Source organism: Harpia harpyja, chromosome 7, assembly GCF_026419915.1.
Source record: "Harpia harpyja isolate bHarHar1 chromosome 7, bHarHar1 primary haplotype, whole genome shotgun sequence".
Taxonomy (NCBI): Eukaryota; Metazoa; Chordata; class Aves; order Accipitriformes; family Accipitridae; genus Harpia; species Harpia harpyja.
The window spans coordinates 55,924,223-55,948,327 of NC_068946.1; the positions used below are offsets into that span (position 1 = coordinate 55,924,223).

Below are 24,105 nucleotides of genomic sequence, written 5' to 3' on the forward strand. Positions count from 1 at the left end.
AACATATGTCACTAATGCAGAAAATGTTCTGAATGTTTTTGGAAGCAAAATATCTCTGGAAAAGCCACAATTTCCTGGTTACGGAATTAATAGGTTTTCCAGATTTGGGTGAACAAGAGATGTGTCGAGTTCTTTGTAGGATCACATGGAGGAGGAAATGCAGAAATCCAGCAGTTCCTCTTTGCTGCTGAAGTAAAGCCGCCCCTCCCCAACCCCCTTTTTCTTGGTATCCATCAGAAGAGAAAGTGCTAATTCTGGGGATTGCTGGTAAAAGAAGCTCAGGAGCGGTGTTGTGCTCCCCCGTCCAAGTTTTTTCCCTGAATTCTCATCATTTATTACCCTAAAGGGAGGTGCTGGGGACTAGCTCTCCGGTCTGGTGCCGCTGGCTCCTTGTATGTGCTTCTCTGCTCTTGTCTGTCATTCTGGCTTATAGCAACACTCCTCAGCAATTTTTCAAGTAAGAAAGGGCCTTTTATCCTTGGGAAATTAAGTTAGTTTGCTTTCTAGGTGGCTGACAAAGGCAGGGTCGAGTTATTGCTGGTCTGCGCCTTTCTCCTTTCAGGGCTGTAGATAGTGTTGGTGCTTATATGAGTCACGTAGTGGAGATAAAATAGGTTTCATTGGGATTTATTAACTTTGTTGTGTCTGAACGGCCCAGTCCTAGGGCGACTGGGAGGGGAAGCCACCATGTCCCAGTTGTGATGTCACCCACTGGCTTATGCTTTTTGCTCAGCGAAATTTGGAGACTCAAATAGGGATTTTAAACTTTATATGCGTGTGGTAAAAATCCCTGACCTCCTCGTTCAAATAGCGTTAAACCCTTTGCCGTATAAATCTTATTTTGAAAGCAGATTTGGCCAGTGAGCTATTGCAAATTGCCAAAAGTGGAGAGGAGGAGCAGACAGGAAAAAGCAACAATTTTTAACTCGTTGTTTACGGTATCTAAGGCAAGTGGATTACGTGTGAACAGCAGTGCTTCAGCATTAGCTGGGAAGCGTGCTTGTCTCTATAGGGAGGTAAACGCTCTCAAGAAGGACCAGAAGGACCTTGAGAGGATGCCGGGCTGGCCAACCCACACAGTCGCTTACAGCATTCATGGCAGGCGAAATACCAGACTGCAGTCACGCTGGTCCGATGAAGACTGGGCCTTCCCAGCCCATCTGAGCTCTGGCAGAGCATCATTTTTCTGGGAGGACGACGGCTGCAAGCAGGCGTTCAGGGTGTCCCGGAGGCGTCGGGGAGCCTCGGGCTGCCGTCGGTGCACAGCACCAAGCCCTGGTTCTTGCAGCTTGCGACGTATCAGCCTCTAATATAAAACAGTCAAAGCTGGATAAACCGAGACAGTAATCATAGCCAGGAAAGGGCAATTTTAAAGGCTAATCCCTCATGGCTTTCCAAAGCAGAAAAAACACTTTAAGGGGCTATAAAAATGTTTCCAGGACTAGTAGATGTTTACCACGAGTGGTTCTTGGTCACAAGTTAGAGAAGAGCATTGCTGGTATCTGCTGTTCATGGATAATGTCTTTAAAATCCTTCAACCCAAATAATTCCACTATACAGTAATGAGCAGCATCTTTTTTAATGAAGCTGCTGTAGAGGTTATTACATAAATACATAATTACAGCTAGGATTTAAGAAAACAAACAAAAACATATAGTATCTGCATCACAGACTACTAAATGTGCTCATTGAGTCTCTTGAAGCATTTCATTTTGAAGACTCCAGATATTAAAACTGGCAGTTAGGAAAAGCTCCTGTCACTTCAGCAGATGATGGTTGATTAGTTAGTAAGAGAAATAAATCCATAAGAGTAAAACAGCTTCTCTGGAGGATTAGACTAAACACAGCAGAGCTACGTCGGCAGGAGAGAACCCCCAAAAAGGGAAGGAATAAATAGGAGAGCTAACATGGAGCCGTGTTAGTCTGGGACTCTGCTCTCAGGAGGAGCTGGCTCCTGCCGTGCCTGCTGCTCGCTGGTGCTCCCACGTCACCCACTGCTCTTCAGGAGTGGACCTCTGGCTTGGTGCTCCACCACTTCGCTCCATCACTTGCAGATGCAAAGAATAATATTTGAACGTGGTTATCAAGTGGCACAGCGAAAACACTTCTACCTTTGTGGTTTTTTGTAGAGAAGGACATGGTTATTCAAATGCTATAATGTCTCTGGAGCTAATATAAAACTGTTGAGGAGGAAAGTGAGAAATGGTGGTGGTCTCCAAGGTCCAGCTACCTCTATGAACTCTTACTAGTCTACAATGGGCCAGATTCTCATTCACAGCAAAGTGCTTTTTTTGTCTGTCTGCCAGTGTGAAGAAGTTTTAAAACGGGTTAATGGATGGAAATTGCTTCTAAATAACTTATATTTATGTCCGCTGTAAAGCCACAGTATCCTGAGGGGGCTGTAAGTCTGACTGAGAAACTGGCCTAATAGTGTCCTGTAAAAAGTGCAAAAACGAATCAAGCAGTTAGACTACTTTGAATATTGACATCTTATTCTTTTGTCTGATTTACTTTACGTGCTTTTATTTTTTGTTTTTAATTTTTCTATTTCCTTTCAAGCCCCTGTCAACATCTGTGGGTGTTCCTGCTCCCATTTTCTGAGAGTTGGATGCTAGGGCTGACCATTGGGCACCTCCCGGGATGTGGCAGATGATTTCTGCTTCTGCTGATGGAGCTGCGTGATGGAACCCTGGCATGTTGTTCCAAAACCCGTCTGTAACTCCATGCATCTGTCTCATGCATCTGTCTTTCCCAACGCACTGGTAGCAGTTCCAGTTAGGAGCAGATTTAACTAGAAGGGTATGAAAGGGACTGTCTGACCCGTGGGGGCCAGCTGGGGTGAGACTGGCTCCAAGCATCCGTTCCTGTAGAGCCGAGAGGAAGCCGTGGTGGTGGGGATGGTGCTGGGGGAGGATGGAGCAGGACAGACACTGTTGGCATCATTTTGGCCAGAGAGGAGCTGGCAACAAAGAACTTTGCATTTTCTGAACTGTTCTTTAGATAAAAAGGAGATGCCAATTCCAGAACTGTTTGGCCCGTACGTGTGAAGGTGCACGGAAAAAAACCATGATTGTAAAAGAGGAAAGAAATGTCTGCTCTCTGTCTTAGAGAATTCTTGCCCGGGGCTGATGGACCATAGGGCAGACTTTTTAGTTCATTTTTTCCTGCTGACCATGATGAATTACTTATTCTACAGCAAGCGGCAAGATAATAACAGGAACAACTTTTGGTGTTCAGACAGTACGTTCTGGTAACTGGGCAGCAGTGTCCTATTCATTATGAAATAACTTTCAGATAATGTAGTCAAAATTGCATCCTGACCTAATAAAGGGAGGTTTCAGATATCAGTTATAAAATGCAAAATTTCAGGAGGAAATTGTTATGAGATCTTTCCTCAAGGGAAAGGGCAGAATAGTTTAAAGTTATTTCAAGATACAAATGGTATCAGAACTTTTGGTAATGCTCTTAACAGGTTTGGACACAGCATACTCCTCACAGAACAACTCGTGTTTCACAGCAGCTTTATAGGATAAATGTCAAGCTGGCCGTGCAACTGGTGAAAAAGGAAGCAGGTCTCAGAACACAAACCTTGTAGACCTTGTATTTCTCATCAAAATCTTTAATTCTGTTCTGAACGTGGCTGATGCTGGATTGCAGATCAGGTGTTCTCCTGTAAGGTTAGGCATTGGGAAGCCTTTGGTGAGAAACGAGTCTCAAAGGCAGGTAGGAATTTCTTGGCACTGGACTAGCAGCAGGTGAGTGAGATGGGGAAGGGAGATCAGGCACGCTGGTGGTGTACGACAGAAAGCAGGAAAGCAGGCATGGGTAATGCGAGGTTTTACATGGGTAAAGCCCACGATCACAGGAACCTGCCTTCCTCTGTGTCCTGAGGTTGGTAAGGCTCCAGCCGTAGTGGGGAGGAGAGAGAGGCACGTGGTGGTTCCCAGGCTTTCCCAGTGGGACGGGGATGGGCGTCTGGTCCATAATTTTTCCCTGGTAAGTGGAACGGTGGCCTTGGTAGCACTTGCTGGCTTGCTTCCCACCACGCTTGGAGATCTCTCAGCTCTGCCCTCGTGTGACATAGGGTGCAGAAGGAAACCCTCCGAATCGCTGGGAGCCGTGGGTGGCTGGGACGAGCTCAACCACCAGTGCCGTCCCCATGCAAGCAGTGCTGGCGGAAAATGGTGCAGGGAGCAGATCCCAAGGCATGATGAGCGTGTTGGTGCTCGAGCGTCGTGTTGATGTAGGAAGCGGGATGCTGCTGTGGTTGGGTGTATTTACGTAGAAGAAACAAGCCCTCCTGTGTGGTGGCTGGGAAGGGCTGGTAACGAAGTTTGCATCGTTACTGCCAGGAGAGGTGGCCAGCCTTGTGTGTGCTTTGTAATGGAAATAAAGACCGAGAGCTGGTGCTGGTCGTTGTTCGCCTGTGGAGCACCACCAAGGACGAGCTGAACGCACCGTGGCCGAAATACTGGGTGATCACTTTGTGCCGGTGGCGGGGCGGCTTTGCCTGTGCCCGTGTGGCACTGCCTCCTCGCCAGTCCGGTGCCCGTCCCTGGAAACGGGAACCTGTGGGAAGGGTTGGGCTGGGAGCTGGTGGGCCGCTTACAAAGGCAATCCAATTTAATATCATGGAATTAAAATATTACTTGCTTATTGCTAACGCACCGCTCTTGCATTCATTTTTCTGGAATCAGAACAATGAAGTGATGAGACTTCTCCCGTGACTAGACCATGCGGTGTGTTTTTAGGCTTGTTCCAAGTGATAAAAAAGGTGTCTTGGCTTTTGCGGTGATGCCTTTCAATCAAACATGGACATGTGTCTGCTCTTCTAATGCTTCTCTTGCCTCTCAGTACTCGGGGCTAGCAGAAACCCTGTTATTTCAGATGTGTGTGTTTGTGTAACTAAAATTCAAAATTGTCATTGAATATCTAATGTATATTTTTATGCATCCTATATAAATACCAAATTTCAGAATATCAAGATACATGCAAATGTATTTTATTTGCATGCATATTGTGTATGCATAGATTATATACTTATGAAGATAAGGTATGTACATATAAAACTATATTATAAATATATACTGTTTAAATATATATGTGTGTGCATGCATTTTATATATGTAGTAAGTAAATATAGAAGATGTTATAAAATGGCTGATGTTTATTCTTGTATCCTTTGCAGGAAAGATTTCAAGTGAAGAATCCTCCACATACATACATCCAGAAGTTGAAGGGCTATCTGGACCCGGCTGTAACCAGGAAGGTGAGGAGCGTCCTGTTTCCTCTCGCCTGTCCCTCGTTCCTCGGCGAGGATGGTCCCAGGGTCCGGGTTCCTTCCTGCCTTTGTGTAAAAGGCCCCAGAAAAGTCTCTGAGAAGAGTCTTGGAGAGGTAACAAACTGCAGAGAGAAGCAAAGAGAAATTGGAAGGACGCTGCAGTTTTCGCAGCTCAGAAAGGAGAACAGATGTTGCAGAGAAAAGGACCATCTGACACATGAAACAACTTGTTTTAATGACTTTAGCTTCAATAGTTGGTCTGACAAATTATCACTGAGCTGTCATCTAGGTCTGACTTGTCATGTGGGCAGTGCAGGTGGTGAATAAAACCTCTGTCGGATGGCACTTTTCTCACCTGTGTGAAGGGGATGTTGAAGTTTGAGTCGTTTTCTCTGGGTATTTCCATGACAGAAGTTCAGTACAGCTGGCATAGTTTACCTCTCGCTTGCAGTCTCATCTTGAGGTTTCAGGGTTGTGCAGTAAAGATGTAACCTGGGGTGTATTTACATGGCAGAGCCTCATCCATCCTTCTGCATATTATTTTGTACAAAACAGTTTGATAATCACTCATGAAAGACTCGGGCACTTCACTTGGCCTTTCACGTGACAGTCATGCATCCCTGAATGTGGCTTCTGTACCGGGATGTGTTTGTGGCTGGTTCTGATATTTCTGCACAGCTCTGATGGACTTAGTAATAGCTTCCAGGACTTTTAGAATAACAGTAAACCTACATCCCAGTTAGAAGACCACCGCTGAACCTTTGGTATTTAACCACTTTGGATATCAGCTCATATCCTGTGTTGATAGTTATAATAGCCTTAAAAAAAAAAAAAAAACCCAATCAAAAAAAAGGCAGCGAGAGCATAGCAGATCCTGCCATTGACTGGCTCTGCCTTGTCCTCAACAATCGCTGCTTTGTGTTGCCGTACAATTAGCTGAGGTTGGTGCCCTGCGGTAAAATACGTATCCTGACACAGGGCTTCCAGGCCGGGGCCGGCTCCAGCCGCAGCGGAGGTGCACCTCCGTCCCCGCGAAAGGCAAGGGGCAAACACTGGGTGCTCTGTGCTTCCAGCGCACCGTTGCTAGCTCGTGTTTTCAAGGCTGCAGTAATGTCTTCTGACAGTGCTTCTCTTGTTGGAGGCTCTGACAAGGAGTAGGAAACCATTTAGTAGGAAACCTTTAAATTTGCCTGTAGCTGATTATAATTTAAAAAAAAAAAATGGTGAACAGGGGTCTTTGTGTTTTTCTCCTGAAGGGTTTTTGAAATTCGTTTGGTGTTTGGCTTTGCTCTGTGGTTACTCCATGGGCACACATTGAAGCCTTTCTTATCCTAATACCACTATACGAGTCCCATGACAAATGACAAAACCGAAGGAGCCTAAAAATAACTCCATTGAGTTCCTCTCTTTTGTTGCGTTATTCTGTATTACCAGCAGTCTTTCCTCAGCCTGGGCTGCAAGGCGGAAAGATTTACAAATGGGCTTCTGGACGAACGCGTGATATTGTGAGGAGAGCTCGTCTTACCAGGATTATTGCTGTAATTGAGGTGGTGTCAGCTTTCTTGCTGATGATCCCCAGCGTGGCCAAGAGAAGGTGGCTCCAAACGCTGCTGCAAAATCTGTGTTTCAGCTTGTAATGGGGGTCATAATGGCTCTTCCCAGGAAAACAATTGCTTTTCATCCGAGCTGAGTTTTGAAACAGGAAAATGAAAGTGTTGAAATTACACGTTTTTAAAGAAATTGCAGTTTGGTGGTTCCTGGAGCCCAGTAAAGCACAGAGCTGGTTGATTGTTCTCGGCCGTGGTTGCAAAGAGCAGCTTGGCCTCGCTGGGGTGGGGGATGATGCTCCTGCCTATTTCTGCCGTGCCTTCCCACCCCAGTCTCCTGTCTGCTTCTTGCTATATCAATATTTTACCTTTACTTCTAGAGGAGTAAGGTTTTACGCTGCTTGCAGTTACACTGTGTAAACTCTCTTGGGAGAGAAGAGCACTTTGTACTCTCTGCTAATTAACTGAGGTCCAGAGAACCTGTATGTCTGATCTCAACTAGCTATTTCAAAGTAAAAATTAGTAGTGCCTTGTGTCTACTAGGACTTTACAGTGAGACATCTATCTCAGTCTGCCAGTGGCTTTCTGAGCTGGTATTTAGTCTTACCTCAAGTAAGCCAGTGGTGCTAACTAGCACATGATAAAACCCTGGTGAAAAAGGCAGCTGATAATTTTCGCATAGGTCAGCGAGGCAAGGTAAATCCTATCTTTTAATCATCTTCACCTCAGTAAATGAACTCATGAGAATTATTAACTGCCAAGTAGTCCCCTTGATTTTATTGTGGTGCACTGAGAACAAACCCTTTTTTCCCTAGTATTCAGAGCATAGTCCTACTTGCAGCAGCATTGCTTGTGTCCTAAGCATTTATAAGCCCTTTCCAAACACATCAAGTCTGTGTGTGATAACGGATGACCAGGTTGGTTGTTAAGTACTGCAGTTCCAAGGTGATTATCGTTGTCCATCCACTTCTGCTCTCATTTACCTTGTTCACAAATGAGAATTTACCGAAACAACTGCTCTAGAATAATTTATCCAGCTGTTTTAGTACATTTCCATGGGCAGGGAGCACCAGGCAGGAGAGATGACCACAGTCTTTCTCCGGCTGGGAGAGGAGGAGGCATCGCTGGCTCGCTCTGTCTGCACACCGAAGGTAGCCCTGCTGCAAACTGGTTTTGCAGAGGATGGGGAGGAGCTGTGGAGAGGAGAGGAGACGGGTCGGTGTGCATTTAGAGGTCTTCAGCCGTGACCGGTGCCCGCTTTGAGCTGTGGAGTGAAGTGGGGCTCTCGCTGCGTCCCAGTGAGGTTTTGCCAGGTTGCCCTTTCTCCTCCAAGATGGAGATGACGTGAAACCTCATCTCTTTTCTGCTGCAGTGTTTTACTTTTGCCATTTTATGGCCTTTTCCCAGCATCTAATTTTGCAGATACAATTTAGCATGCGCAAATTATTAAAGCATGCAGATGGCAGCACATGTGTGTTTCATTATTGGCTTGCATCCACAGCTTTGGTAATTACACAGAAATCATGGCAGGTTTTTTGGTGTGGGTGTAAAGTCGCGAAAGCGAGATTAAAGCGCTAGGCTGAGAATGAAGCCCAAACACTGTAGTTCTAAATGGAGAGTTTGATACTAAAACAAAGCTTGTATTGTAAAGAAATGTTTATTTATCTACAGGCTTTTAATTTTCTTAATCCTGGAAACTCGAAAATGTGCATGGGAACAGAAGTTATTTTTCTGTGTGTGTTTTTGTTGACTGCTGGACTATCGTTGTTGCATTCCTCAGGATTTAGAGGGGTTCTCAGTTTACCTTAATGTTTTATTTATTCAGTCTGCGCTGCATGAGATGCTGATATTTTTAATAGCATCACATGAATCTAATTGAATTTTTTGCCTGCTCATTCAATTACAGAAATTCAGAAGACGAGTCCAAGAGTCTACTCAAGTACTCCGAGAACTGGAAATTTCTTTAAGAACAAATCACATCGGGTAAGAATTTTTGATGGCCTCTGGTCTAAGGTGGTTTGTTGTTTTTTTTTTTTGGTTTTTTTTTTTTGGTTTTTTACATCTACTGATGGATGTCTTTGAGAAAATATCTCTTTGCATGTCAAGTAGTGATACCACTTGATTGATTGTTAAAGCCTGAAGGGCTCAGTTAAGAGATAGCTGGGCATCTCAGGAGAATAATTCAGCTTTAATCCTTTCATGATAGGGTTCATCCACATCTCTGTGAAGGCTGCAAAAAGATTGCAGTCAACTTCTGCTCACCTTAGGTCAATCAGAGCAGGAGTGAGCATGTTTGTGTCTAGAATAGTAATTGTATTGCAGCTATAAATGTATGTATAAAAAAACCCCCATGCTGTTTTATAGCTTTAACATGCTGCAGTTCATGAAGCCTGGCTGTGCGTAGTGTTACCAGGATTTTACTTCCACAAAGCAGAAAATTCCTTTCAAATAGCAAATGTAAAAGAATCGCCAGAGACTTAGTTTTTTATCAAACGTGCCATTCCCATCTGCATTTCCATTGGTCTCACCTCTCTGCTTTGGGTGTTGGAACCAGAAGCCAGTTCAGCACTGGTACATCAGCCAGGAAGGTTTCTTCAACGTTTTGTGTCATGATCACACACTGTGTCCAGCTCAATTACATCGATTTTACAGGGTGCTGCTCTTATTTTGAGGAAACAAGGGTGTTTTAAGCTGTGGGAGGCAGCTCCCCAGCGTGGCGTGCATGGACGGTGTGCATGGCAGTGGTGGTCCTTCCCGCAAGCTGCACCATCGCAAATGCTTACAACAAACTTCTCCCACACCCCTGCTCTGGCTCCTGCTATGTTTACCCTTGTTTTCCAACACAAAGGATTCCCCATCAGAGACTTAGGGCATCTGAAGCGTGACGTTCTGCAGATTTATGATGGCTCATGGATGTGCAGAAGGAACCATGATGATGCACCAGATAAACAAAAGAGACTGACAAGGCCAATGTTTATTTATTTGGTTCACTTGGCTGAACGATGTGTTTCAAAATATGTTTTATAAAAATACCGAGTTGTTTATTTTAGCAGGTAAACAGCGAAAGATTTAAAGCCTGAAGACTAGAATAACTCAGAGGTAATGAATTCCCGCTCTGCTGAGAGCAGGGGATCCATAGCTGCCAGGACCTGGAGGCAGACGAGCCTGGAGCCCCAGTTCCCTCCCTGGCTCCCCGCTTGTTCCAGTGGCACCTAACCCACTCCTGGTGGGGTTTTGGCTGCCCCGGTTGCGGTTCAGAGGAGAGCTGAGCTGGGACTGTGCTGAGGGTCCTCGCTTGCCTGGGTTTGCCCCCAGATGGATAGATTTTCAAACTTTATTTGGCATACTTGAGTTTTTGAAAGTTTTGGAAGATAATAGACATTTCTGAATTGCAGATTATTTTGCATAACTCTCAGGGGCCAAAATTCACAGTAACAGGTTAACACGTTTTAAAAAGAGAAGGCAAAATTACTGTTAAATGTACGTCCAGGATGTCAGATTACTCTTTTGCTGGTCTATATGCTTTTAAAGACTGCTATAGATGAGGATGTGATAAAAAATAAACCGGGTCCCTGCGACTCATGCGTTAGAAGGCAGCTGTAACCACTGCTCAGCGGTTTGTGCAGCAGTGTGTGCCAGAGAGGAGATGAGCCTGGGTTTGGAGCGAAGCCGAACGGCAGCCGAGCTCCCCAGCGCACCCGTGGCCCTCTTGCAGCAACGCTGCTATGGTGGGAAAGGCACTTACCAACTCGGGAGCTCAGTACTTAGAAGAGGAAACATCTAGTTTCTGAGCAATGCAGAGTGTGCATAGGGATTTTTATGCCTTTTTTTTGTTTGTGTTTTTGTTTGGAATGTCTTTCCCATCATAGTGCTGCAAAAAAGCTTGTTTCAATACATTTGTAAAGTCCTCTAAAGGACTGTTTTAAAGTCCTCTACATAATAAAGGGCAATTTTAAAAAGTCCTCTTTTCCTGAGTGAGAAAGCAAAGTTTTGCTCAGCAGTGCTGCCTTTCCTGCATTGGATCTGTCTCTAGTTTTTCTGACAAGAATTCCAGTAACTGCACAAAGCCCATGAAACGCTCTGATGTCTAATGATTTTTCTAACAGATGGGTCAGGGAGTTCCTGAATGAAGAAAACAAAGGCCTGGATGTTCTGGTGGAGTACTTGTCATTTGCGCAGTATGCAGTCACGTAAGTAAGACATGCCTGGTACTCTCTGGGCTTGCAAGGCAAAGCAAGAATCCTGCCATCTCTACAGAGCAAGAGAGGGAAATGCCAGGGCAAATGCTCAGCTTTCCCTGTAGCAGAGCTTTCCTGCTAGTAGCTTGGTACAATACTATGTACGTACCTTAGAGCAGAGGAAATGGTAACATTAGCCCACAACTATGGCATCATAACATTTTGCAGAGAAAAAAAAGCCTAAGTTTAAGCCTTGAGATTATGTATCTCTAAGGCTATACTGACATATTTTTTACCTTTGGCCTCTGACTATCCTAGGGGTACAGTGCAAAAAACATTCAACAAATATGTAGAAGCATGCAGGCTTCCGTAGAAATAGATTTGCAATTAGTGTCTGACCCCAAGGTATTACAATCCTGCCTACCATGTTCAAAGCGACATCCACACACGAACCACTCCTCACAAGGCTGCTGGCAAGCAAAGTTGTTGGCATCCTGTGCAGTAGATGTGCTGCAAGACAACAGTAGGAATTTCAAGGTGATTTTGCAAGTTGGGAAGACTATAAACCAAGCTTTTTCAATTCTGACATCCGGTTAGTTGGGAGTCAGATTTAGTCCTTTAGATAATAAATCATTAAATGTATTCCACTAAAACAAAATGGGAAAAAAATCAGCTGTCATTATATCACACAATTTGAAATAGATGTTCAGCTGAGGATCTGTTTTTGTATATCCAAAGGCTTTCATTGAGGATATTGTAGCAGTAGATTTTTGTATAAAATTGTATGAAAAGAAGCGGTAGGTTAAGGAACTCAAGCTGAGTAGAGTTGATATTTTATTTTTAGAAAAGATGCCATCAGATGTATATATATCATCACACAGAAAAGAGATTTTTTGGTGGGGTTGCAATAAAATTAATGAAGGAAAATTATATGTTTTAAAATGTTACTAACACTGGAAAAAACTCTGCACAGCAAAAAGAAGTGTTTGTATAAAGACTTTCTTCCTAAAATTATACAAATGTACGCAAGTTAGCTTGCTGGGTTTTTCCTCTCTCTAACGTGGTAAACATGAGTAATAACCTCAAAAGCTGTAAGAGGAACAAGCAATTTTTGCTTGAAATAGCAGTACAATGGGCAATGAGTCAGAAATCAAAGAAAATCCGTAATGATTATGGTAATATATTACATGTGCTGGGAGATTTGTGAGGGCCAGCAAAGCAGTGTAAATGCTCAGCCACATATCCATGGAGTAAACTGAATTAGTACTTGCAAAACGTGTTGATTTATTGAAATAAAATGGAGACAGCTTTAAGCATTCCCCCTCTTCCCTTCAAGGCAGGGCTATTCATCAGCAAAGCGGCCAATGTTGTATTTATTTTACATTGAAGTAGAATAATACGTAGCTGTTTGATCCTTCTGAAATTGAGTGCTCATGTGGTCAGCTGCTCCCCTTGTCAAGGTCCGAATTTGCCACACTGTGCGTTTGAAGCTCGCACTGAATTTCAGCCTGCATTGCTTTCTTCCTTTCTTTTTGTAATCTTTTGGGACCTACTAAAATCTGCAGATGTTGAACAGGAAGGAAAACGCTATGTGCATCTTTTCTGTCTAACCCGGCGTTGGAATTTCTATTTCCTTTCAGGTTTGACTTTGAAAGTTTGGAGAACAATGTGGAAAACTCGATGGACAAGTCCAAACCTTGGAGCCGATCTATTGAGGACCTGCACAGAGGCAGTAATTTACCCTCGCCAGTTGGCAACAGCATTTCCCGCTCTGGCAGACACTCGACTTTACGGTAAGGCGTTTAATCAGGCAGTGGGTGACCTGCAAACAGTGAGTGCTTGAGTGAGAAGAGTCAATATGTTTTTTCCAATTAGAATGTTTTTCATCTTCCCTCTTTTCACAGTATAGGCTTGACATATATAGGAAATGTGTCATTGTACTGACGGTTTTGAGGTGGAAAGAAGTGCTAAGCTAGTAACTTGGGGCAGCATTACACAGCAATTGAGGAAAAGACAAGAATAACTCTGCCTCCCTTTCCAATGACAGAATGATCTAAAGATGCACAATACGTTTCCATCAGGTACAACGTGGCTTGTACAGAGGAAGCAGTTCCTCTTCTCCAAAATGTATCTCAAGATTTCCATGGACCCAGCCAGTCTGGGGCTCTGATCTGGTGTCTTGTCCAAAAAGGTCTCTTCCAGCAGCGCATTCCTTCCATGCTGCTATGAACAAGATTTTTTTTTTTTATGAAAGGCCACTCCCATCCTTCAAACCTGCTGTTAATTCTAGCACTACCCCGGGCTTTACTATGAAGTCTCTCTTTCCAAATACTGGGGTTTTTTTTGTTTGTTTTTGTTTTTTTAGTTTGTGAAAAAGGCAGGATCACTTCCCAGGACTGAATGGCAGTCAACTCTCTTACATTCCTTTGATGCTTCACAATTATAAAACATACTAAACACCACCTTCGTTCTAGCAGTACTGTCACCTAGGGGCGCAGCTCAGAGTGCTGAATTCTTTTTGACTTTTTTTTGGCTTTTACGGAGTTTTGTTACTGTGATGAGCGTAGAAGAGTCCAAAAAAGATGGAGCTGGTGAGGACTTGCAGCTTTTTCCTACGTCTTCCAGCAGAGGTTCAGTTTTGCTTTGTCAGTCAATGGTAATGTTGGCTCTGTAGTTGATGTTAAGTGAGTGCCTTCCACCTACAGCCTGAGTGGTAGCGGATGTGATACCTGGAAGATGTAGTTCACAGACATCAGGCAGTAGAGAGACACAGACACACAGTTCTGGTAAAGAAATACAGGCTGTGGAGTGCGGCAAAATCACTTGACCGGTTGATTTTTTTTTTTTTTTTTTAAATGTTGCAAAGGTGTTCTTAGTGGTTTTGGCTTTCTTTCATCTTTAACTACTATGACAGAGAAACGGTAGTGTCTTGTGCTTGCAGGAGGATGTCTGATTCTGCTCTCTGTCTTTGGGAGGCATGCTTGTGATTAGTTACACTAGAAATGGACGTCAGGTATACATTACATGTTTCTTACATTTTTTTCTCTTCATTTCCTTCCATCCTGTTTCCTTTTTCACATGCCCCTTTATTCCTTACCTTTTTTATTTTCCGTTTCAATGTTTCCTTCCTTGCATCCTTCATTCCCTTCCCTCTTTCAAACGCTCTTCTCCAATTCTCTCTCTCGCATCCTTCCCTCCTCTGCTGTCATCCACCTTTCACATACCATCAGATTGGTTTCTTTGCCTGAGCAACTTCAGTTCAAACGCTGCCAGAGCTGCTTTTCAGCCAACTGCCTCTGGAGCGGCTTCACTGCGCGCTCTGCCGATGAGGCTTCGAGCCGGAAAATCTCGTAAGTCCCAGGTGCAAGGTTACACGCAGCACGGACTGTGCAGGGCATGGGAGCCGCGTGGCTAGCACTGCTCCCTATGCCTTATAATCTGGTAATCACACGTCTTGGTAAAGCAACCGCCTGAGCATCAGGGGGACTTTTCAGTCTCCAAAACGTGTGGTTATCACATTATAATTTCAAAGTGTAGTTCGCTTCCGTAGAGCGGGATTTTCTAAAAGAAAATAAAATGTGTTTTACTTTGAAACAAGATACTAGTTTTCTTTATACTAGTTTTCTTTATCATATTGCAAGTAGTATTATTAGTTTCATACCTAAGACATAGAGCCCTTAGTCATTGTCCATGTTATTTCATCTTTTTTATTACAAATAGAGGCTTTATGTGTATCCAAAACTGGCACAGAAACGTAACCTAGTACAGTGCTTTTCAGCCAAGTGCCCCGTCCTGCCTGCAGAGTCATCATTGTCCCGGGGCAGCTTGGGCAGAAACTGTCCAACATTTATGTGGAATTAGCATCTTTGGTTTGTGTTTCATAAAAAAAATAATTCTGTGTTTTAAAATGTGTATTTTTTCAATAGCTGGGGACTATGTGTATTAAAAAAAGTAAAGCTAAAAGGAGGTGGGAAGTTTTTAGGAAGGGTTTTTTTGTATAATTAGTAAATATTGGTTAACTGAAAGAGATCTTTTCCTGAGAACGAGCTAGGTGCTCATCAAATGAGGAGGGTGTGCAGGATGGTGTTTCTGGTCAAAATCAGGAGGCTCCTGCCTTGTCACTGAGTAGACAATGTGTCTGGGACATGCAGAGACCCAGGGCATAGGTTCTTCTGTGTGGAAGCTCCTCTTCTGTCTTTGTTATGAAAACCATTAAAATGGAGAGAAAGGAAGAAGCGGTCCTTCCTCTTGGACGAAAAAGGAGAAGGCTGACAATCTTAACAGGGTAATTTAAAATTCAGGAGCTGGACTTGTCCCTGCAATGCCATAGCAGTATGAAAAATGAGAACAGATTTGGCCTGGATTCCTTCTTATTAAAACAGCAAGAAGATTTGGGGAGACAGTGTTCCGTGCCAGCTTTAACACCATTTTTTCTCGTTTTTGGTGCCTGGATGGCACCAGTTCTCCTGCCTGTCCTCAGGGTTCATTAGCAGTAAATCTGCTGTAGCCCTCAGAACCCTGCATGGTCCCAGCTGACGTGTGCTGTACACATTTAATTATAGCAGAAGGAACAGGAGATAAGCACAAAGTAACACTAGGAAGTACTGGCAGGGTCATAGCCCTTGCACGCTTGCAAACGATGCGGCTCCATCGTAGTGAGCAGTTCCCTTGCAACCAGCCAGGGCAAGCTCGCTGCGGTGTGAACTCACCCGGTGGTGACGTGGGCATGGAGGCTTTCTGTCTGTTCGTTTGCGTGGCTGAGGCTATCCACTTCTAATTGTGACTTTAACTGGCTTCCTGTAGCTCTTTTTTAGTAGTGCTAAACCCTGCCAATTCCCTGCTCACTGGGTTTCCTTGGCAACTTAGGTTGTTTTTTTTTTTTAAGACTAGGCACAGGGATTTGGGAAGCAAACACCAAAATGAGGGCAGAAGGATAAAAACGGGGATGAACCTTTGGGGATTTTATTGCTGCTTTTTTTGGGGAGAAAGAGCATTACTTTCACATGAAAGTTATACTCTCCTGTCAGATAAATATTAATGCAGACTTTTTAATGTCCCAGCCCATTAGAAATTCCCTTTCTTCCGAGTCAAATACTTCAGTTTTTATGTGGATTGAACTGAGAAACTTCATTTATTTCTTCAAAATCTGTGGAGTCCATAATGAGAGAGCGATCCAGGCAAACGTATCTTAATCCATAAATGGGCTTTGAATGCACTCAATAAGTGGACTCAAATTTGACGCTGCTTTGTATGCTACAATGATTTAATTTGGACTTTGCCATTAACGCTTTCACTGCTCAGGGAATTTTTTTTTTTTCAGTCATAATTTTTGTCAGATACTTTCTAATTTAACGGAGCATATTTTTGAGCAGCCAGTTGTCAGTCTCGTGATTCTTCTGGTTTCTCTACCTGAAGACGATGATTTTTACAGGCCTGAGACAGGCATTAGTCAGGCAGTGGGGTCTCTGGCAGCTGAAGGTAGCTCCAATGCAGTATGCACCCATTTTTGCACAGCCTGCTCGGTGATGTTTTGGGGTATTCGTAGGTAACTGTCCTGGTCGAACTGGGGGAGAATCCCCTACAGTACCCATCTGTGTTTGTGTACAGAGGTGAAGAAACATGCTCATTCCCTTGCTGGAAGTTACCTGGGATGCGCACAGCGTGGCAGAGCTGCGCATGACCTGGGTGTGCATTTATGTCTGTAGTCACACACTGGCTGTGTAGCCTGGGAGGAGGGAGGGAGACCAAAACCGGCTGTTTCGATTTCTTTTCTCGCCTTTTTTAAGCAGCAAATACCTCCTCAGCTTTATGGATTAATAATTTTCCCAGATTCTGTTAGATGAAGACAAAACCAGCAGGCTCAAAGTCATTTATTTTCTTTACGCTTGTGGCACAAACCAGCCTTGTCACCTCTGTTTGAAGTGGCAGAAAAGAGACATTTTCGGGTAGCGTGGCTACCTGCTCTGGCTTCCCTTGCATGAGCAGAGGAGCTGATTGCACCTCACTGGTTTTAATGCTTAGGGGGGCCACCACCGAGCACAGGCTCGTGGTCTTTCCCTCTCTGGCCCTCGTCCCGTGCAGAAGGGTGCAAGTTCAGTCTCCCCACGTCCAGCAGACCCAGCTTGTAACTTGCTCTAAGAGATCAGAGAAATCCAAAGTTAGTAGGAAGCAGAAGCACCAAGACCTTCCTCTTCCAAAGTCCCTTTCTGCTGTCAGAAGGACGTTCATAATGCAAACATCACCACCTCCAAACCACCAACAACAAAACTGCAGAAATGTGATCCAAAAACCACCAAACCCCAATGAAAACCAGGAGTCCCAGCCCACACAGAGCTGAGCGAGCTGCTGGGGGCGGTGAGGTCCGTCCTGGGCTGTCCTCTGCTCTCCTTGCTCCTGCTGTGAGGGAGCCAGCGTAGACAAATGAGGGCATGATATTCTTTAGCAGATAATAAGACAAAAATGATAGGAGAAACCAGCTGTAATTTGTATTCGTTATTAACGCAGTACATTGGAAGTCTACACCATTGGACTGGGCACATGTCCTCGTTTTAAGCATGAAATTCATTTTAAGCATGAAAGTCCTCCCATTGCAGTTGGCGGAGATGGCAGGATTTTGTACTGAGATTTGCGCTCACTTACCAGAGTGGGAAGGGCTTTTATTTACTTTGAGTATCCCAGTTTGTTGTGTAGGTGGTTTTTATGATCCATCTGTGGGTCTTCAGTGTCAGTGTGAGCTGTTTTGCACCAGAAGACGCTGTTGTGTATTGCGTTTTCTAGGTCTTGGTTGTAAGTAAGTAGGTCTTGGTTGTAAGTGCGTGCTTGGTTGTAAGTGTAAGTGCTGGATGAGTCCGGGGCACACTGGACACTTTCAGCAGTTCTGGCTGATCACATTAACAAAGTAACGTGGACACGGAGGCAGGAGTAGTTTAGCAAAATTAATTTCTTCAGGCTGGCTGGACTGAATGGTCCTTTTCACCTTTCTGTAGGAGGCTGGTGGGTAAAAGCACAGCCTGGTCTCCGGAGACATCATGGCAGTACCTTTACAAGCACCAAATTAACTAAATTGTTAACAAATTGAATAAAAATGCTGAATGGGTTATTCCTGAACAGAAATGTACTTACGATGGATCTGGGTGAGAAAAAGAATCTTAAACTGTACTGTGTATTTCAGCATGGGTTTAGCCTCGCTTTTAACGGTTGTTGGTTTTCCCACGCGGGTGCAGTGTCCCGGCTGTGGAAACGCCAGATCCTGCGTGCTTCCCCCCAGCCTCCAGCAGCAAAGGCACGAAGCTGTAGAGTAGTTCCCTCCCCACGTGTGATATCCCGTACCCACCGCTGGTGGCTGGCAGGAGGAAAGCATTACACGCTGCAGGAGCTTGCACGTGGTCAGGTTTTCTGTTTCTGCTTTTTTCAGAAGTAAGGTTTTATAGTTCTTCTTTAAAGGAGGGGCAGAGGAAATAAAAGAGGAACCATCTGAATTTAATTACCAGGATAAATATACTCTTGGTGACATAATCTTTGACCTGCAGCAGACAGGAAATCAAAACCAACGATTCATCCAGATGCTCAGATCAGCCTAATGTTTAGTAACAAGAAATGAAATAAAAGCAAAAGAAGATCATCCACCCTGGCTTGGCTCATGTCACATAAAGGGAGGTGTTAGAGCTACTGCCAGTCTGCCCTGCCTTTAGGAAGGAAACGGATAACATCAGGGGTTGTTGCAATTGCCACTAATACAGAGAAAGCGTCTTGAGCCTTAGTTCCAGTGTGCAGAGTTGTTGTAAAAGAGTTTCTGTACAAAAAATCCTCATTAATTCTTGGCATTCATGTCTGTGTGAAGAAATTTGCATCTGCTGAAGGGAAGCCATCTAAATCTAGGGCAGAATCCCATCTGTGCTAGAGATATTTTCTCTGCACTGCAGCTCTCGCTTGCATATTCTGCACCCATTTCTGAGTCTAATCGTAAACTAACACGGGTGGAAGCTCTGCGAGCCGGACGGTGTGGGATCTGAATATCACCGATGATATCGCTGAATAACACACCACCGACTAGGGATGTGCGGGATGGTGGGGAAGGCAGAAGGACTGCTGCGGAGAGAGGACAGATCAAGGTGTGCAGCCTGGGGCTGGAGCTGTGTACCTGCCCTGGGGCAGAGTCCCCAGAGGTGAGCGTCGTCTTGGGCTTTGGGGGGAGAACACAACAGCTACCTCTAACTTTGCCTATTTGGCTGGTCCTGAGAATTTCCAAGTGAATAACTCCAGGCTTCAAAACGGCAGTTTTCTTGGCTGCGGGCACATAGTGCCATACGGGAGGTCCGCAGCCCTTGTTGGGTTTCTGTGGGTCTTCTCCACCTCTTCAGAAGAGGCGAATATCGTCGTCATCTCAAACCTTTCTTCTGGTGCCTGCATTGCTCTGTGGTGCGGGGGTTTGATTAGGTGCCCGGAAAGCCACGCGGGTAGTGAGAGGTGTAGAGAGGAGCATCTCTCAGCCTGGGAAGACTCCGTCCAGGTGGCTGGATCCCAAGTTGAGTTGCCAGGGAGATCAGACCCAGCGTGCTCCAGGGTCCTGCTGCCTTGCAGAGTATGCTTGCTCCCCGATTCTGTTTCTCCTCGCTCCCCAAGCGGCTGGAAATGCCAAATTCTGACTTCATGGTCATCTTTTATTAGTTTAAGGAGACTTGCTCCCATTTGTTACAGCTGACAAAACTCTGTCAGATGTCTAAAGGCATTCTGAAATTTAAGGAATTGATACACCAGGTGCTGAGGAAGATTTTTTTTTTTCTTCTAGCAGTGGCATGATAAAGATCTAATTACTCTGCTTATTTAAAATTTAAAGGAAAATAATGTATGCAGCCTTTAGTAGTTTAAAACTGAGGTAAGTCATTGTAGGAACTATCTCTGTATGACTAGAAATGACTTTTAAATCTTTTTATTTGGGTTTTTTTCATATTTAGTGAACGGACTGTATGGAAATACGCTAGTGCAGTGTGGTTACACATTATCCAGCCAACACTGGCAGCGCTTCCACACGTCCCAGTTCAAACTTAACGTAGGGCTCCCAACTAAAGGTTGCACTGCTCCCCTTTTGTCTTGGAAAGGGAGGTTTGGAAGACAAATGAGTCCCCGAGCGCAGGGTCTGTGTCTGGCCAGTCACCCCATCCCTGGGGATGCAGGCAGGACCGCCCTAGCTGAAGCTCCTTGGCCGGCCCCATTCCCACCACGAGCAGCCGGACAAAGTGTCCTGGCACCCAGGTGCAAGGTGCAGTGCAGCACCCCATCCAAAGTGCTCGTGGTGGTTTGGGGCCAGCCAGGACAGCCCCGCAGCGTGGGGAGCAGCCTAATCCTGTCCCGGTCCTCCGAGGCACAGCCTGCGTCCCTCCTCGGGGTCCTGTCCCCGAAACCCAGCTCCCGTGCTTTTAACTGCTCGCTGTTCTCACGCAAAACTAGGTCATGTTTCCTGCAAACCCGAAATCCGTCTAGAGTGCCCTGAGCTGATTTATGCATTCATATATATGGGGGGGGAAAAAAAAACCAAACAGTTTGACTGAATTCTGCTTTGAATTTTGGGGTTTCTTTCATCTCGGCGCTCCTGGAAAATGAAAGCAAAGGGAAGTAATTGCTGAAGCCTGAGAGTCGCTGGCTCTCCGTGGGCAGGGTGGTTTGGCACCGCGCTCCGGAGCTCGCCACGCGTTCAGCTCTTGTCCCGCGCCGGAGCTGCGGAGCAGGGAAGGCTCCCACAGCTGCACAGGCAGACACAGCAAGGGTGCTGCTGAGCTGTAATCACTGCCCGGCACATGGGACACCCGGACCCTCGTACGAGCTACCTCATTCGTTTTGTACATTTAAAGTGAGAAAATTTGCAAGGACGTTCTTTGTGTCGGAGAGTGAGCTAGTGAGTCAGAATAAAACAAGTCTGTTATTACTTGTTCACGTATTTATTATTAGTCTTTACTATTATTATTATTAATAATAATAATAATAATAATGTAATCACTGATTTTAAAGCTACACCTCTTTTTTTAGACAAAATGAGTAGCATGGGTTAGACAAGTAACTGCACAGTACCGTCAACAATAAACAGGTCAACCCCCCAAATGCGCTCAAAATATGCAGAGGAAAGAAAGAGGAAAACAGTGAAGTGTGGTAACACCAAAGCCGTATCTAATACCCTCTCTGATGTTGCCCAGGAGCAGACACTTAGTTCAGGAGATGCTTAGAGCACTTGCTTAGTACGAGCAAGGCAGATATCCAATGATGTTTCTCCTGGTTCATGCTCCTGCTTCCAGCAGTCTGTAGATTTAAGCATCCTGATTGAAGGATTGCATCTTGTGTTTAATAGTTCTTGATGGATTTTTTTCCTCTGTGAATTGGTGTAAGTGCTTTTGAAGCCCGTGCCAGGCTTTGGGCTCCGCAGCAGTTGTGCTGAAGAACTCCCGCTCTCCGAAGCACTGTGTGGAGGAGTGCTTCGAAAATTACCAGGTTTGCTTTGATCCTGTCACCTGATAATTACACGTGATGCCACATAGTTCCCATGGTACGAGAAATAATGACAGATCATTCCCCGTTGACTCCCTCCATGCCACTCATACTTTCTTGGAGTGTTGGGATAGTTCTTAGATGGAAAAGCCTGGGTCTGCGTGTCCCTTGGAAGCTCTCCCGTTCTCCAGCTCACCTTCTCACCCTGCCTCAGCGTGTTTGCATTTGTGCTTTGAGTCATTGCTGGTACCAGCGCTGGTATGTTTAACTCCTGGTTAGGGTCTGTGGTGAGAGCTAAGGTTGCTGTATTCCAGAAGCTTTCCCCACTGCAGTTGTTTTCCTGAATCAAAGAGAAGAAAAGCCTTCCTGTGTATGTTCTCCAGGCTGCAAAGGTGGCATTGGCAAGTGTGAAGCCAGCTGCAGTTGTCTGAAGAAGCCTTGTTTTTACTGGAGGTTGTATTTACTCCACCAGTCAAGCTTCACCTATGAACTTCTCTTTCCTCCCCCAGTGGAGCTGCTCTTTGCCTAACAAATGTCAGAATTTGCACATCACTGCACGTGCATCGCGTTATTTTCCTTTCTGTCTTCCTATCAGCAGATTTTTATTCTTTCTTCCTCCATTTTCAGGCCCGAGTGTGATAGTTGGAAGCGCAAAAGGATTACTGTGCCTGCCTAGAGGTTTCGTTAGCCTCTGAGCCGGCGAGCTGATGCCCTTCTGCTCTCTGCTCTCACCTGCATAGGTGTAAATCAGGAGCAAATCTCTGGATGCTGCAGCCCTGTGACTAATTGAGAACCTGCCTGGACCTCCTCTCCAGGCTGTTTTTATGCTGTAAATTGGGAGAGCGGGATAAATAATGTATTTTTCCAACCCCAAACACCAAACTTCACCTTCGCTGTCAGCATCGCCTGCGGTGCCGCCGGCTAGAGCTGCTCGGGGCAGCCTGCACAGCTTTGCAGAGAACCTCCGTGTCCCTGGCACAGCCGGGGGGGCCCTGCAGACCCCCCGCAGTTTGGATGGGGCTTGTCCCCTGTCCCGGGGCTCACCAGGGCATTGCGGCGGCACCGCGGACACCATCGGCCCGTTACAGCAGTTTGTGGATCACTGTCAAAAGAGTTTTTTGACCATAATCGTAATCTTCTTGTTGCTTATTCAATTTCACATATGTAAGAACATACATGTATTTTGTATGGCAGTTTGTCTCCAATTTCCTGTGCTCAGCTCGTGAAGCATGTTTTTTCTTAAAGAAAATAAGCAGTATCTCGGGAAGAGCTGAAACGTGGTTTTCATTTACTATGCCATAGAAATGACAGATTTAAAGATTTCCCTTTGTGTTTATTCCGTGTACTTATTTAATTGAATTCAAGGTTGATTTACCAGTTAAGGGTTACAATTAAAATAATTAATGCCTCTGTTCTGAGTAAAGTTCCTAAGGGCTGTATTTTCCTTAAATAATTTGGAGGCCTTTCAGAACGCTCAGCTGCAGAATAGAAGAGAGGCACCATTCTTAAATGAAATGCAGCGGGAATTAATACATTTGCTGATGCCTACGAATGTTCAGTTCCATTAAAAGTCTGTGCCGTTGCTCGTGCAGAGTAAAGTGCATGGAAGAAAATCCGGAATACCTCTGCTCGCGGGTGGATCGTTCTTTCCCCGTTGCATGCCACGAGAGATGGAGGTACCTGGCTTTGGATGGGTCGTGCTGTGGCTGGTGGCATCGGCTGTGCCGGGTGGAAGGGCTGAGACCGGCAGCTCGTGGTCTCTGCCGGCCCTGGGCTGGGCAGCGGTGGCCAGCAGGCAGTTGTGGAGCCGTGCATCTGGGGCTTCGTACGCTGCCAACATAAACAGCCTGTGACCTTTTTTCTGCTTTATTTGCATGTGTATTGTCCGATGGTTGTATCCTCTGCACAACTGAAAGATGTCTGCATTTTCACCCAGTGGAGTATTTCCATTCCTTTATTCTTACCGCCTAAAAATAGTCTTGTGATTGATGAGAGCTGTTTTTGTTTGCAGGTATAACACCTTGCCAAGCCGAAGAACACTAAAAAATTCCAGATTAGTGAGTAAAAAAGATGATGTTCATGTCTGCATCATGTGTTTACGGGCCATAATGAATTACCAGGTATTGCCCTTTTTGTTCTTTTGGACCACGTAACTATTTTGTTGTTGGGAGGGGGGGAGGAAAAGGTTGGTGGTGAATTGTTAAGGTAACACTGATGCAAAAGTTTAAATTCTTACTCATTCTTAGGCAGTGTAGCTGGGAAGCCATATAACACCGTCCTTGTGTACCCGTGCAGCTGATTTAGTACAGATGTGAAGACAAACGTAGATAAGAACGTGTGCGTATTGGGCCAGTTCCTGTCTGCAGTGATGGGCTCAGTTTACACTAACTGATTAGACATGCAGCTGCACAACTGAAGTTATAATTTGTCTCAGAATTTGGTGCTAACACTTAGGAAATATGAGAATTTTTCAGAAGAGCTATACACTGATGGAAAATCTAAGCTTTCATTCTTGTTACGTGTTTATGGCAAGGCAATTGCAATAACTGCAAGTCAGAGAATAAACTAGACCAAAGCTAATCTTATTTTCATGAGTTTTTTTTTCTCTTCAGTGGGATGCTGT

General features: G+C 44.9%; 1 protein-coding gene across 11 annotated transcripts in view; it reads left to right on the forward strand.

The window, feature by feature from the left end:
* FMNL2 (formin like 2) overlaps positions 1–24,105 on the forward strand; it is a 153,757-nt gene that overhangs the window by 86,322 nt on the left and 43,330 nt on the right. For 6 of the 11 annotated variants that reach the window (XM_052792450.1, XM_052792453.1, XM_052792451.1 and 3 more), the window contains exons 3-8: positions 5,189–5,269; positions 8,735–8,811; positions 10,935–11,018; positions 12,647–12,799; positions 14,237–14,356; positions 23,494–23,602. In XM_052792450.1, the coding sequence (XP_052648410.1) occupies positions 5,189–5,269; positions 8,735–8,811; positions 10,935–11,018; positions 12,647–12,799; positions 14,237–14,356; positions 23,494–23,602 (624 nt within the window). The remainder of the gene's footprint in view (positions 1–5,188; positions 5,270–8,734; positions 8,812–10,934; positions 11,019–12,646; positions 12,800–14,236; positions 14,357–23,493; positions 23,603–24,105) is intronic. The other 5 variants (XM_052792458.1, XM_052792455.1, XM_052792457.1 and 2 more) reach the window with 1 other exon arrangement.